Source organism: Cyprinus carpio, chromosome A5 (assembly GCF_018340385.1).
Source record: "Cyprinus carpio isolate SPL01 chromosome A5, ASM1834038v1, whole genome shotgun sequence".
NCBI lineage: Eukaryota > Metazoa > Chordata > Actinopteri > Cypriniformes > Cyprinidae > Cyprinus > Cyprinus carpio.
Window position 1 is genome coordinate 20261888 of NC_056576.1, and position 13506 is coordinate 20275393.

Below are 13506 nucleotides of genomic sequence, written 5' to 3' on the forward strand. Positions count from 1 at the left end.
ACAGCTATGTGTAGAAACACAAACTTACACATGTCCAACCCATTCACATGACAAAAACTTACACCGACATTGTCAAACAAACACAAACCCATCAAGATTAAATTTTCAAAGGAGAGGTATGTATATGTTGGCACAAGATCATCTGTGTGTGTGTCTTGGTAAAGATGAGTGTGTATGTTTAAGTGAAATTGAGATTCCGATAACTTGCAGGGGCATACCTTCATGATGGATGTATGTTAAAGACTTTCAACGACAATGGAAATACCAGATAGTGACGTCAACTCCACACACACACAAGCTGGATTATGCTGTTTTGCTTTCAAAAGATTAATCACTCACTTAATTTGACCTGTGACTGGTTTAGTTTTTCCTTTACCCTTGCGTGGATTGTACCTCTGACTCCAGCATTTTTGGTCAGGATGACTATAAACATTTTTGAGGTAAGAAATGAAAGACCAAAATAACCACTGGATCAAAAACATCTCACTGTAAGCCTGGCTCAAAATTCCCATTGTACAGAACCAGAATCAGCTATTTGAGCTCTGACTCATTGCTGAATTAAGACTGTAAAGCTGCCCTGCACCACAGACCAAAAACAATTGACAAAAACACACAAACTAAAGCCATGTGAGACAACCAAAGACTTTTAGTCTATGTATGTTTGCTTTCCTCAAGCATGATATGTGTGTCTTTGTTGCATGCATCATTCATACAGACCAGTTCTCTCACTCTCTCTTTCTCTCTCTCTCCATTACTCTCTAGTTACCTGCTTTTGATGTCCGTCTCCGGATTCTCATCTTTGGGAAGGATGGCCATGAGTAGTTAAACGGAGAGTCTGAATCAGAGTCCATGTTTTTAATTTTCCTCAGCTGCGCTGTTTTGTGAAACACATAACAGTAAAATCAACAGAAGTTACACAGGAGTTTGAGAACACCTTTCTAAAAAATGCAGATTCCTCAGATAAGCATTGAGGAGATGAGTCCGCGAGTGCTTGTGTGCATGTTGGAGAAGGTGGGCTCAGTCTTGACACGCATATACTCCCACTTTTTTGTTGCAGGCAGAGTCAGGACTCAAACTAGACCTGGGAGAGCACGACGGAGGGATTTTCAAACTAAGATGTCTGAAGGAATCTGAAAGGTCAGCCAAGGTTTAGGAATCATTAACCATAAACGCTAATAAAACCCCATGAGGTCCTGGGATGCAAAAGGACACACACCTCCTCTTGATCTTTATAAACAAATAATAAAGCAAACTGCAATTTCAATGTGGAACTAATCTCAATAATAATTTTTTCATTAATTCATGATGCAAAGCAACCTAATTTGTAATGCAAATTCTCACAGGCTGGAATGAGTCATGTATCGCCTCAAAAACAGTACAAGGGTGGGCCAAACTGACTTGCAACAAACATTAATTAATTTGAATAACATTCCCAAACCAATCCCAGAGTGGTGGCCCACAGTATAATCTAGAACATGATCTAAAATCTCTATTTAAAACATGACACAATCAACACTAGTCATGCTGAGCTGATAACTAATGATAACTAAAAATATATCGGTAATAATATTGTACCTGTATATAATATTATATTAATTTATATTAACATAACATTGAAATTAAACTGCAATCTGCAAAAAAAAAAACCTAAACCTAGAAAAAAAAAAACCTACACAGACACAAATTAACACCAAATCAACCTTAAATCCCATAAAGTCAATCTTACAAAGCCCAGCTACACAAAAAGTACCCTACTTAAACTCAACAGCACAACTGAATCTAACACAGACCCAATTCACAAAATCAAACCAACTGAAATACAACACACAGTAAGTCTACTAGTTAAAAAGCCAAGTCACCACCAGCCAGGAACTTTTAAAAAGCAGCATTACAGTCAGGTGTGTGTGTGTGTGTGTGTGTGTGTGTGTGTGCCTGAGACAAGATGAATTACTCTCTGCATGTGGAGGACATTCAGACTCTGTTAGCAAACCACTCAGTGTGTGTATGTATCCATCCTTCAGCGGAAACATGTGCTCCAGTAATCCAAACAGCAGACTCTTTCAGTTCACCAAAGGTCTCAAAAACCAACAAAAGACTTTTATTTCACAGGTTAGGATTTTTAAACGGTACCATAAGTCTGCTGCAACTCAATAATTATATATGTCTGTATAGAAAATCCTCCTTTATGAAGACAGATCTCCTGATAGGTGAAGGTGAGTAAACAAAAATGTCAGATTTAATTCCTTTTTTCTTATATCCTTTCATCCGTGTTCATATTCCTTTACTTCTACAACAGTGGAATTGTCCATTCAGTTTAAATAGAGACCTCCAAAAAAGTTTGCTTCCAGTCTGCCTGCTCTTTTCTGTGACTGTTTTAGTCTCTCATGAAACCTGGGCTCCAACCCCAGCTTTCTCCTCCCTCTGACTCCAGAGTTTTTAGTGGCTAACTGTCTGCGTGTGAGAGACTGTGTTTGTGTTTAAAAAGAGAAAAAAGGAAATGTTAGCTCAATATTGCTCAGATTATGGGTTGCATATGTGAGCGTGAATGAACAAATGAAATAAATATTCTTATAATCATTATCATGGGTAAGTACTACTTTTCAAATGTTTAGGGTCAAAACAAGATTATTTTAGGAAATTAATACAAAATGATGCTACACTTATTACAGAGAAGATCAGCTCAAGGTTGATCAACCCAAAGTCATTCAACAACACTCAAGGCATTTTCATCTTTTGTGTCATGTGATTTGATCATTTTAACATTTAATTTAATTTAATTTAAAATGTACTACTTTGCTACATTTTCTTTCCTAAAAAGAAGAAAAAAATCATGAGATCTATCACAATTATTAAAGTATTTTCTTTTTCTAGGTTTAACCAACTAAATCTATCCAAAGACCCCTAAAACTTACAGAAGTAACCCCTCAGGTAACATAGCCCTGTTTGGGAAGCATTTTGCTACATGAAAAAGGTAACTGGGAGAAATCAGTGAGAGCATGATTAGGATGAGGAACACGTTCTGTGGGATTTTAAAGCATCATCTTAAATGTCAGCTTTTGTGCAAGTTCAAAAATCTAAGCTTGTTAACATTCCTGCCTCGACTTTACAGTTGAAACTGTGAATGTGCATGTCTGTGTGAGAGGGTAGTTGGGTTGAAGGGCCCAAAGCGGTTTCAAAAGAAAAGAGTTGTCCTTCCTTGCCTATAAATCTTCCCATCTTCCTCAAAAAAAAAAAAAAAACTAAAAATGCACTTTTTGAACCAAGCAAGAGCAATGGCAGCGTCTGAAATCCAGAAGGCAACAATGACAAGAAACTAATCAGTGAACACTGAACAGAAAGTCTGCACAATTTCATTTAGATGGAAAATGAGTATGTTCCGTTGCCAGTGCCTGCTACTTTGTATTTGTAATACACTGAGAGAATAATTAAAAACACAAGATGTCTGGTTTGAATGAACATGATTTTGCTCTAACCTCAAATAATCCTCTTAAATTAAACACTTTTCTGTTCCTTCTTTCTGCTACTCCTTTGGCCAGACTGATGTAACTGCACTGAGGTAAATTAGGTTAACATCACTCCAATAAGACAATTCATGACTTTTCCATATTCAATAAGTCCTTCTCATGCATGCAAGTACATACATAAAGCATTAGCAGTCAACATCAAATTTGCTTGTTGCCATTTACATATGTGACCCTGGACCACAAAACCTTAAGTCTTAAGTCGCTGGGGTATATTTTTAGCAATAGCCAAAAATTATTAGGATATTAAGTAAAGATCATGTTCCATGAAGATATTTTGTAAATTTCCTACCGTAAATACATCAAAACTTAATTTTTGATTAGTAATATGCAGGACCATAATGGCCTCCAACAAGCTCAGTGAGAAATTAATTTCAAGATGGCACTATGAAAAAATGTTGATTATTAAAAAAATTAAATTAGTTATTTTACCCAATTTGTTTGCTATATATTTTTATCCTTATTAGAGTATCACAGTGTTAGCTTAGCAACATGTTAACATCACAGCCTATTGTACTCAACCTCCAGCGTAAAACACTATTTTAGCTGCTGCTACTGTAGAGTGCTCCAAACCGTTCACTTATAAGATTCCACGACCAAAAATGCTTATGAAAATTAAATGTGTGCAACTACTTTCAATGCAACTATGTTACAACTACATTACTGTTCAAAAGATTTTTTAATGCTTTTGAAAGAAGTCTCTTATGCTTACCAAAGCTGCAGTTATTTGATCACAAACACAGTAAAAACTGATCTTTATTAATATATTTTAAAAAGTAATTTATTTCTGTGATGGCAAAGCTGAATTTTCAGCAGCCATTTCTCCAGTCTTCAGTGTCACATGATCCTTCAGAAATCATTCTAATATGCTGATTTGGTGCTCGAACATTTTTTTTATTATTATTATTAGCAATATTTAAAACTGTAGTGTTGCTTAATATTTATGTGGAAACTGTGATGCATTCATTGTTTATGTTTATATATATATAAAAAAAAGTTCAAAAGAAAAGCATTTATCTGAAATATAAATCTTTTGTAACATTATAAAAGGTCTTCGCTGTCGCCTTTGTTTTTTTATTGCATTCTTGCTGGATAAAATCTATTCCTTGGACGTATGCATGTGTACCTGAGTTAAATGTGTTTAGATCTTCATCCTCTTCATCCAGACAGAGAACAAGCTGTTCTTCAAAGACCTGAAAAACAAGACGACAAAAACACACTTACACACCACAACTCAATCGTTTTCAAGAACGAAAACAGACCAAAACAAGAACGCAGGCACGAACATCAGCCCATTAGCAAACAGACAAACACTACGAGAGCACATATGGCAGGTCTGAAGAAGACTAAGTGATCCATTATTGTGTTTCTGATTCCAGGAATTGACTGAGACACACTCACACACAAAACTCCACTCACACTATCCACCAGGGTTTCATCCTCGATTCTCAGTTGGCTATTCAGATCTGAGGAGCAGAAACAACAAATACAACATGAAAATAGATTTCCACTCAATGCAATTGCAAACTTGAGCACAAACAAGCCTTTCTGCTGGAAAACCGAGACACCTATCATCATGGTGAGCAATGACAGGAAGTGTCTGAACGTGAAGTTCACAGGGTCACAGAGGCTAAACCCGCTGAGGCTCCTGCTGTCAACACAGCAAGCTGGCAATGTCTCTGTGTCTCTTAATAGCATTTACTTCATGGCATTTTTTCTTGATCATTCGAACTGTAGACAGATTATTTCTCTCATTTTGTCCTCTCTTACCCCTCCCAAACATATAGTGTCTCTGTCTCTCGGCCCACCCAGGGGGAATGCTTCTCCTCATACTGGACATGTTTGGGAAACCAGCCGGAGGTCCCTCACAAAGACTGCTCTGTGTATGTGTGTGTGTATTAGTGTATGTGTACTCCTCATACCACATTCTACCACAATATCCCCCTGACTGAGCCAAATTCACCCAATGCGCTCTAACAACCCTGCCAGACCTAACTCACAGTGACACAGAGAGAGAGAGAGAGAGAGAGAGAGTTGGTGTGGAGAGAGCTGGGGTAATGAAGAGGGAAAGGAGAGTGAGAAATAGAGAAAAAGAAAAAGTGGAATAACAGAAGGAAGACTGAGGGTAAGTGAGAGCCACAAGAGAAGAAAATTGATCACAGTTGCAGGATGAAAAGTGATAAGACCTTAGCGAGAGCAAAATATAGAAACTAGTCATAAAATAAACCCAAGATAGGAGGAATAAAATAAAGTGAAAAATAATAAAATTTACATTATGGCCAGGACTGATCTTGTGGAGTTTAAACTCTCACCACACGGCTTATATCTAATTTCCAGAAACCCACAAATATTAGTTGAAATCCCAGATTGCAGCTGAACATTTTAGTTTAACAGTTCATTATTGCTAACATGGGCAAAAGAAAAAAAGACAGATATTTTAGTCTGTGTATTGATGTAAAACATTGAAGTGAGCTCTGGTTTACCTGCATCACATACATCAGATCTGCGTATGCTTCCCTCACTCAGTCGCCGCACCTGTAACGTGTTTTACACTGTCAGGTCTGATAAAGAATCACATGTTTTTGTGTTTGACATCATTTGAAAAATCTCATTTTGATGAACTCTTTTAACTTTTTTTTTTATTCAGCAAGGATGCAATAAATCAAAAGTGACAGGAATAAATTACATTTTAAAATACAACGGTATTAACTGTTTAAAAAAAAATCACAATAGTGCTTTTTTTACTGTATTTTTGATCAAATAAATGCAGTCTTGATAAGCATAAGAGACGTCTTTCAAAAACATAAAAAAACAACTTTTAAATGGTACTGTATATTTACTATATATGATTACATATGAAAACAGTTTTGAGAAACCTCACAGGTACATGATTTACAGCACTTGTAATCTTGTTCTGTATGCCAACAGTTGTTATATGAGAAATACCAGTCTGCTGCTCAAAGCAGTATCTGTAAACAATACTGTAAATTGCAAAACATTTCTTCAAAGTTATGACTTTAGTCATTTATAGACTTGTAAAAATGAAAGTTAGAGAGAGGGGTGGACAACTGAAAGGTGTATTTCAAACTGGAGATTATTTCACATGGAGTTTTATAATACTTTCTTTTCCGTAACATATGGTAAGCACATCAAATATTTATTCCAACTAATTTTGAGTTCTTTTGAATAACTGCCAATAGATTTTGGGGTGCAGATGGTGTAGTTACAGCATGTACCAGCAGAGGCTAACAAGTCTATGCTAACCAGCTGAACCCTGACCCTTTGAACTCAATCACCAGCAAATTGGAGGAGTGTTTGAAATTTGTATTCAGAAGCCGTTTAAAAAACAATCATGTTCTGTAATGGTGTAAAAATTATACAGTTTACTTTGAACTGGCAAAACTTTATAAGAGCAAAAAGCAGAAAATAATCAGAAAAGCTTACTGTTAAGATTAGTCAAAAATCGATGTAATTTTCTTTTCCTTATACACCGCTTTTTTAGGCAGGGATTAAACAGTCACAAATATTTGACCTCAAAAATTTGAACCCAGACTGTTAAGACTCATCTTAGTAGTTACTTTCTTCTGTCTTTATTGGTATAAATAGCCCCCAAATTTGTTGTCTGCCCTTTCTGAGTCCTTCCTTTTACAAACAATAACCATGAGATTTCCACATTCTTAAGAAACCTGTATGCAAATGCAGACTCACCCTTGCAAGTGTATCCGAAGCTCTGCTCTTCTCTCTGTACAGCTCGATGCTGTGCGGTGCATCTATCCGCGTACCGTTTTTTACAGTCAGACTAATAGATTCGGTGACAGGGCAGATACGGAGCTGATGAGAGCCGTCAGTCCATATCTGACACATCCACACTGGCCTCCATGCACTGCTACTTGAGGGACTGATCATAACACAGCCATAAGACACATGAAATTCAGCCTTACTGTATGCTAGATCAATGACTGAGGTAACACATCAGTGATTAATGGATCTTTTTCAGATGTAATCTAATTATAGTGCATTGTGTTGGGCTGGATGGAGTGACTCACACTGTAACAGCGCTGATATGCATGGGGTCTCTGTGCTTCTGAGCCAGTGTAACAGGACTTTGTCCTTCCTTGGCAACGATGGGACTCATCCTCTGACCTTCAGACTCCTGAAGGAGGAAGTGACTGAGGTGGGGGAACCCCAAAATTATGGCCACATGTACAGGCATTTTCCTGAAAAGGAGACCTAAAAGAGACAGAGAAAGATAAGTGATGATGAGCTATTTATAAGGTGTACAAGTATAAAAGGAGTTGTAGTATGTGTGGAAATGAGTTTGGCATGCTTTTCAGTGATGCACAACAAAGTTCTCTTTTGTTCCACCCACAGCTTTAGTCCACTGTGTATTATTTATTTTTCAATATACTAGGGCATGACTGCATTCAAAATCCTGTAGACCACTTGTTCTCAATCTTTTTGGCTTGAAGGCTGCACAATATATACCATACACAATATTTGAAGGTCCTCTACAGTATATAATATAAGCAGAACTACTATATATAATATATATAAATTGAAAATCTTTTTTCACCTCAACAAATATTGTTTTTATTGAAGAATACACACAGTATATTAAATCACACACAAATTTAGTTTATTTTGAATATATAAAACTACTTTAATTAGCACTAAAAGAAAGCATTTTGCGTGCTCAATAGGGAGATTCTGTCAAATTTAAAAATCAAAAAAATCCTTCTAAAGTTCTAAAATACACACAAGATGTTGTTTTGTTATTTGCATGTGAGCCCATCTGTGCTTTGTGCTTTATGCAAACAAGCAGTAGTCTGATAACAGGTATAACACTGTCGAAAGAAAAATGGACCATAATAACCTTGTGGACATCCGCATCGATGGTTTAGAGTTCAAACAGACAGCTAATCTCTGTGTGGTACACATCTGGTCATAAACATGCGGCAGGGAGACAAACACTTATGGCAAGCACTTTGTGCATGATGTCTGAGGTGTATTATGAAGGTGTGTCAAAGACAGAACCCAAGGGTTGAATATGGTCCATGGAGGAGTCCAGTCAGCCTTTTGGATGATTTGAGGAAAAAATATTGAAACCAATCCGGCCTTCAAACTACAAAAACCCTTTCTGTTTTCCTCTTTATTGTTTTAGTGTTTCCCATAAGTATGCGTGAGCCACCGACATTTAAGTGTAATATGTGTAGAACTAAGTCCTAATCTGCTCATCAGGTTATCACGATGCTCAAACTCACACAGCAAATGCAAATTCAATTCAGTCAAGTGGACTCAACATAAACAATGAGCTCATCTTCATATGAATGAAATTCAGGAGGCTCAGGATATACGTAATCAAGTTGATAAAACCTTGTATAAGTGTGGGATTATTTTTCTTTGCCCTGGTTCAGTGGAACTGAGGACAAGTTACTGGGTCTTGACAAACAAACTAAAGAGGGGACTCTAAACCGTACTGGTGTGTTTGTAAAACACAGCACACAACACACACACACACACACACACACACACACACACACACACACACAGTAGATGACTGAACAGATATCTATGACTCTTTGCTCATATTGATAGTGGTAGTCACACTGCTCTTGGTTTACAATTTCTGCAACCATGACACATATATTTTGCAAGAAGCTGCAGCAAACAAAGCAGTTTGTTTGAGAGATAAAGGATTGCTGTTGCTTGATTTGTTTTGTGCAGCGTGCTAAAGCTGTTTAACTCCGCAAACTGCCAACAATAGTTCTCAGGGGAATGATGCAACAAATTTAAAGGATTAGATAAACATATTTGCATCCAATACGTGAATGTCCAGGTTGTTTTGATACACTCAAAATAAGCAGTAACACTTGTGAGATAAATTGCTGTTACTCTCCCTGAGACTAGCAAGAATGTTGCTAAAGAGTGCTGTCATTAATTAAAGCTGACACGCCGTTCTTCAGACAAAGCAACGAAATGAACACTAATTCAGCTGTGCAAATTACTGCAAACAATTGCTAGTGTTATGTAAGGGGCGCTGTGTGCACTAGAGACATTCTTTAAATCTCTTTCTCTACTCACTGTTCAAGAAATTAGTTAATGTTCCATAAAGGAATGGGCACAGTATCCATTCTCACTTAGACCGAGCTCCTGACCATAACAACTACTACACTGCACTGTATTTCTCTCTCTCACACACACACACACACACACACACACACAAACACACACACACACAAATATTGTTATATTCAAGATAATAACATGTATGGCATTATTATTTTCATTTCAGAATATTCTGCATTATATTATATTATTATGCATAGATTCATTGGCCCAGGAACACAAAACCATTCACCTTGATGAGTCTAGCTTCTAAGTGAACACAAAACACTATTACTTGAAGTTACTCAGTTGTAACTAAAGTGCTGTTGAATTTAATCCTGTGTTCCAATAACGAGCCATAACAAACATGGTGCAGAGCTCCATATACATCTGGCCTACAAAAGTTTGTTAAACACCCATATGGATAATGCAATCAGAATCTAATTCATACAGTTCATTCAAGCAGTATCTTAAATGGCAATGGCACCTCTGTAAAGATCACAAGAGGTTTTAAATGTTTCAGAAAGGTGATTTGTGTTGCCAAAACATAAATCACATGAATAAAATGGCAGTCTGGGTTATGGTGCTTTGAAGCGAACTTTTTTCTGAGAACCAATTTGTTTAAAGACTTTGGCAAATCTATTTGTACATAACGGTCAGTATCTGGTGTAGAATACAGGAAGAAAATGAGGGCTAGCAGTACTTGAAGTGATAAGAATGGCAGAGTGAAAATGACTGACCTTGCTTCTCCTGTCCAGCTTGGCTGTCCCATCCCAGAAAGTGCATGTTAGCCAGGGCCTGTGTGATTTTTTCATCAACTGCACTGTGTTGCCCAACTGTGCATCTGTGCTCTGGATGAAACTCTGATGTTCCTGGGGCTTCTCTTTGGCTGAAATCCCCCTGTTCACAAACACTGAGCCCCTGTTCTGCTAGGCTTTCCAATCGAAATAATTCCTTTGGATCACAAATCCCATCTGTCCCATGCTGGCCAGTCTGGTTTAAACGGTTAGTCTCAGATGAAAACATTTTCTCTGGGCAGAACTTCCTTAGGATATCCTGATAGCTGCTGGATGTCAAGTTCATCAGCTGCTCTGCCACCTCTTGTGCCTCATCGCACATATACTCCAGAGAGAGCTGTCCTGAATTGCAGAGGGGGCTGATGGGACTTCTGCTGCCCCTCAAGTAGATCTCCACAGATACTTTCTCTGGAACATTGTGGCCTATGGAGAAAAGGTGAGAAAAGTTCAGTGAGGCAGCTCATCAAATATGTTAAATGATACTTCTTCTATCTGCTCATGATGGACCACATCATTTTGATCTTGTTCATCTTGTTGTCTAACCACACTATATTTGCTTTATTTTGTTCGTTTCCCACAGTGTTTTCAGACAGATGCTCAATCTAGTTTTTTATATTTGGTCATTTGTGATTTTGTTTAGCTTTTTGTTTTACAGCATCTTAAACTAAAGGCTGCTGAAAAAAAGGACAAGTCCTTCAATATGTCCCCTTATACCCCTTTTCCACAGCATGAACCGGGAGATAGTTCAGAGCCAATGCTATTGCTGGTTCGAGTTTTTCAACTGGCGACCCTTCTAAGAACCGGTTTGCCGTTCCACTGGCTAGAGAGCCACCACAGAGCCAGGTCTCACGTCATATTTCCCCTAGCAATGGTAGCGTGGCAGCGCCAAACACAACGGGCTTGTTCTGGATGCATCGGATGATCCAAAAGCATAAAGAGCTGTCTGCCTTTCAGTCGCTTCCGCGGTGTACCAGTGCCACGCACCAACCGGTCCGGCCGCCGGCATTGCGAACAAGCCTAAACACCATCAACAATGGTGGACGTTGCGTTGCTATTGATGTTCATGGCTTTAAGAACCTACACCAGCATCTAAATGCAGAAAATTCAACGTGTTCGTGTTTAGCTGTTATTTCAAATATGGCGGTTAAAAGTATTTTGTTGGTCACGGTAACCCCGCCCCCAGCCCCTGACAAAGACAAAGAACCAATTTAAAACTAGGCTCTAGCTCCGAACCAGCACCCAAACTGCGTTGGTGGAAAAGGGGTATTAAAGCCATCAGGTAACAACTCTATTTCATTATGTTTCAAGACTGAACTAGTTCTTTCAGGTATTTGTTGCCTTCTAACTATTTGTTTCCATAGAAACACTTATTTTTCTCTCCTCACCATCCAGCACTGTATTGGTTTCCATGTCAACAGGAGATTCCCTTACAGTCTAGTTCACACCAACGACGATAACCATAAAGATAACTATAACTTCAAAGTTTTAATACTCATTCTAACTCTATGAAAATAGGTAAGACTACCCCACAACTATAGAAATAATGCCAACAATATCTTTGGAACCATTTTCAGGGTTTTTTTTTTTTTTTTTTCAGATGATGGATGATAAAAGCATTGACCGCCAATCAGAATGCACCTGACAAGAGTGCTCAAGCATTTGAAGCGGCAGATGAAAAAAACTACAGCAAGTTTCAAATAAACAATGTTAACATGCATTGACGTGGATGCCAATATAGTTATTGTTATAGTAATAGGTGTGTGCTGGCCTTTACACAATCAAAGAAAATCGGCCTATATACATCTATTAGACAGTGTGATTTATTCAGTGTCTTACCGGGCACAGTGAATCTAATTGAACCATGATCCTCTGTCCTGTGAGCTGTAGTTACATGGTGAAGGGATGAGCCTACAAGGACCACATAGTAGTCAGCTTCTTCCTGAACACACGGTGACACCTGCAGCTTCACAAAGACCTCCACCTGACCCTGAGAGAAAGACATTTACATCCACATTATGGTTTGTGTTATACACAGCAAGTCATAATGGATTCATCAAAAATGTATTTTTAAAGCCAAGACAAATCTTTGGAAATGGATCTTATTATTCAGGTGTTAACATGTGATAACATTTTATTGTTATCAAATTCTGTTTTAGCGTGTCTAATGATTTGAATGCATTTGTAATTTAATCAAACTTATCCTTAAAATAACATATGAAATGTTTTTCCCCCCTCAGAAATTCAGTTGTGTATTTAAATGTATTTAACATGGATTTAAATGTAATTTTAAATGTATCAAATGAAGGAATATAACATGAATTTATCATTTATCTTTTAATTATTGGAAATTAAGCAACCTTTATTTTTTGGCCAACAAAGTGGATTTACAATTCAAATTAAAACATGGAAGAAAGGTTGTGTGATTATACCCTAAAAATTATGTTTGTTTCATTCTAGTCTATGTACAAATTGTAGGCTACATAGACTACTACTACTATTAGAGAATGAAACAAAAATTATTTTTGTACCAGAAATATAGTAGATTGTACTGTACAATCTACTGAACAATAGTAATATATTTCTGGTACAAATGTCTTCAAATTAATCCAGACTTTTATTTTGGCGGGTTGCCATGAATACCTTTTTCAGTTCTGTGTGTATATTATATGGTATGATGCCAGTTTTACTCAAATTAAACGGCAAAATGCTCGTGAAGTGACTCTCAGAACAGTTCTGGAGATGTTGTTCATGTATTTATGTCCTCATTTAGTGAGACTGCAGACGCTGAAATCACTGCGAGCGTCACGCGCTTCAGTATGTGTGTAAAGTTAGTAAGTGAAACTGCACGTCTGCGCCATTCACACACAGATAGACACACAGAACATGCAGGATTCATATTTAAATAGTCTTTTTGCGGCTTAATATTTACAGATACTGGTCCATTTAGCGGTTTGAATTAAGTGTAATGACCTACTTTTGATTAATTCATTCAAAATTCGACAAATTCTGTGATATTCCGCGTTATTCAGTAAATTACGTTTTTATGACTGGATTCCGTGAATCGATTCCTTATTATAGGGCAC

At 37.4% G+C, this 13506-nt stretch overlaps 1 protein-coding gene across 4 annotated transcripts in view; it reads right to left on the reverse strand.

The window, feature by feature from the left end:
- The window catches only part of LOC109083801 (rho guanine nucleotide exchange factor 28-like), a 62682-nt gene that overhangs the window by 29362 nt on the left and 19814 nt on the right, over positions 1-13506 (reverse strand). For all 4 annotated transcript variants that reach the window (XM_042756359.1, XM_042756357.1, XM_042756358.1 and 1 more), the window contains exons 3-9: positions 12260-12410; positions 10367-10846; positions 7568-7751; positions 7230-7419; positions 6005-6056; positions 4941-4987; positions 4648-4714 (exon numbers count right to left, since the gene is read on the reverse strand). In XM_042756359.1, coding sequence (XP_042612293.1) covers positions 4648-4714; positions 4941-4987; positions 6005-6056; positions 7230-7419; positions 7568-7751; positions 10367-10846; positions 12260-12410 — 1171 coding nt within the window. The remainder of the gene's footprint in view (positions 1-4647; positions 4715-4940; positions 4988-6004; positions 6057-7229; positions 7420-7567; positions 7752-10366; positions 10847-12259; positions 12411-13506) is intronic.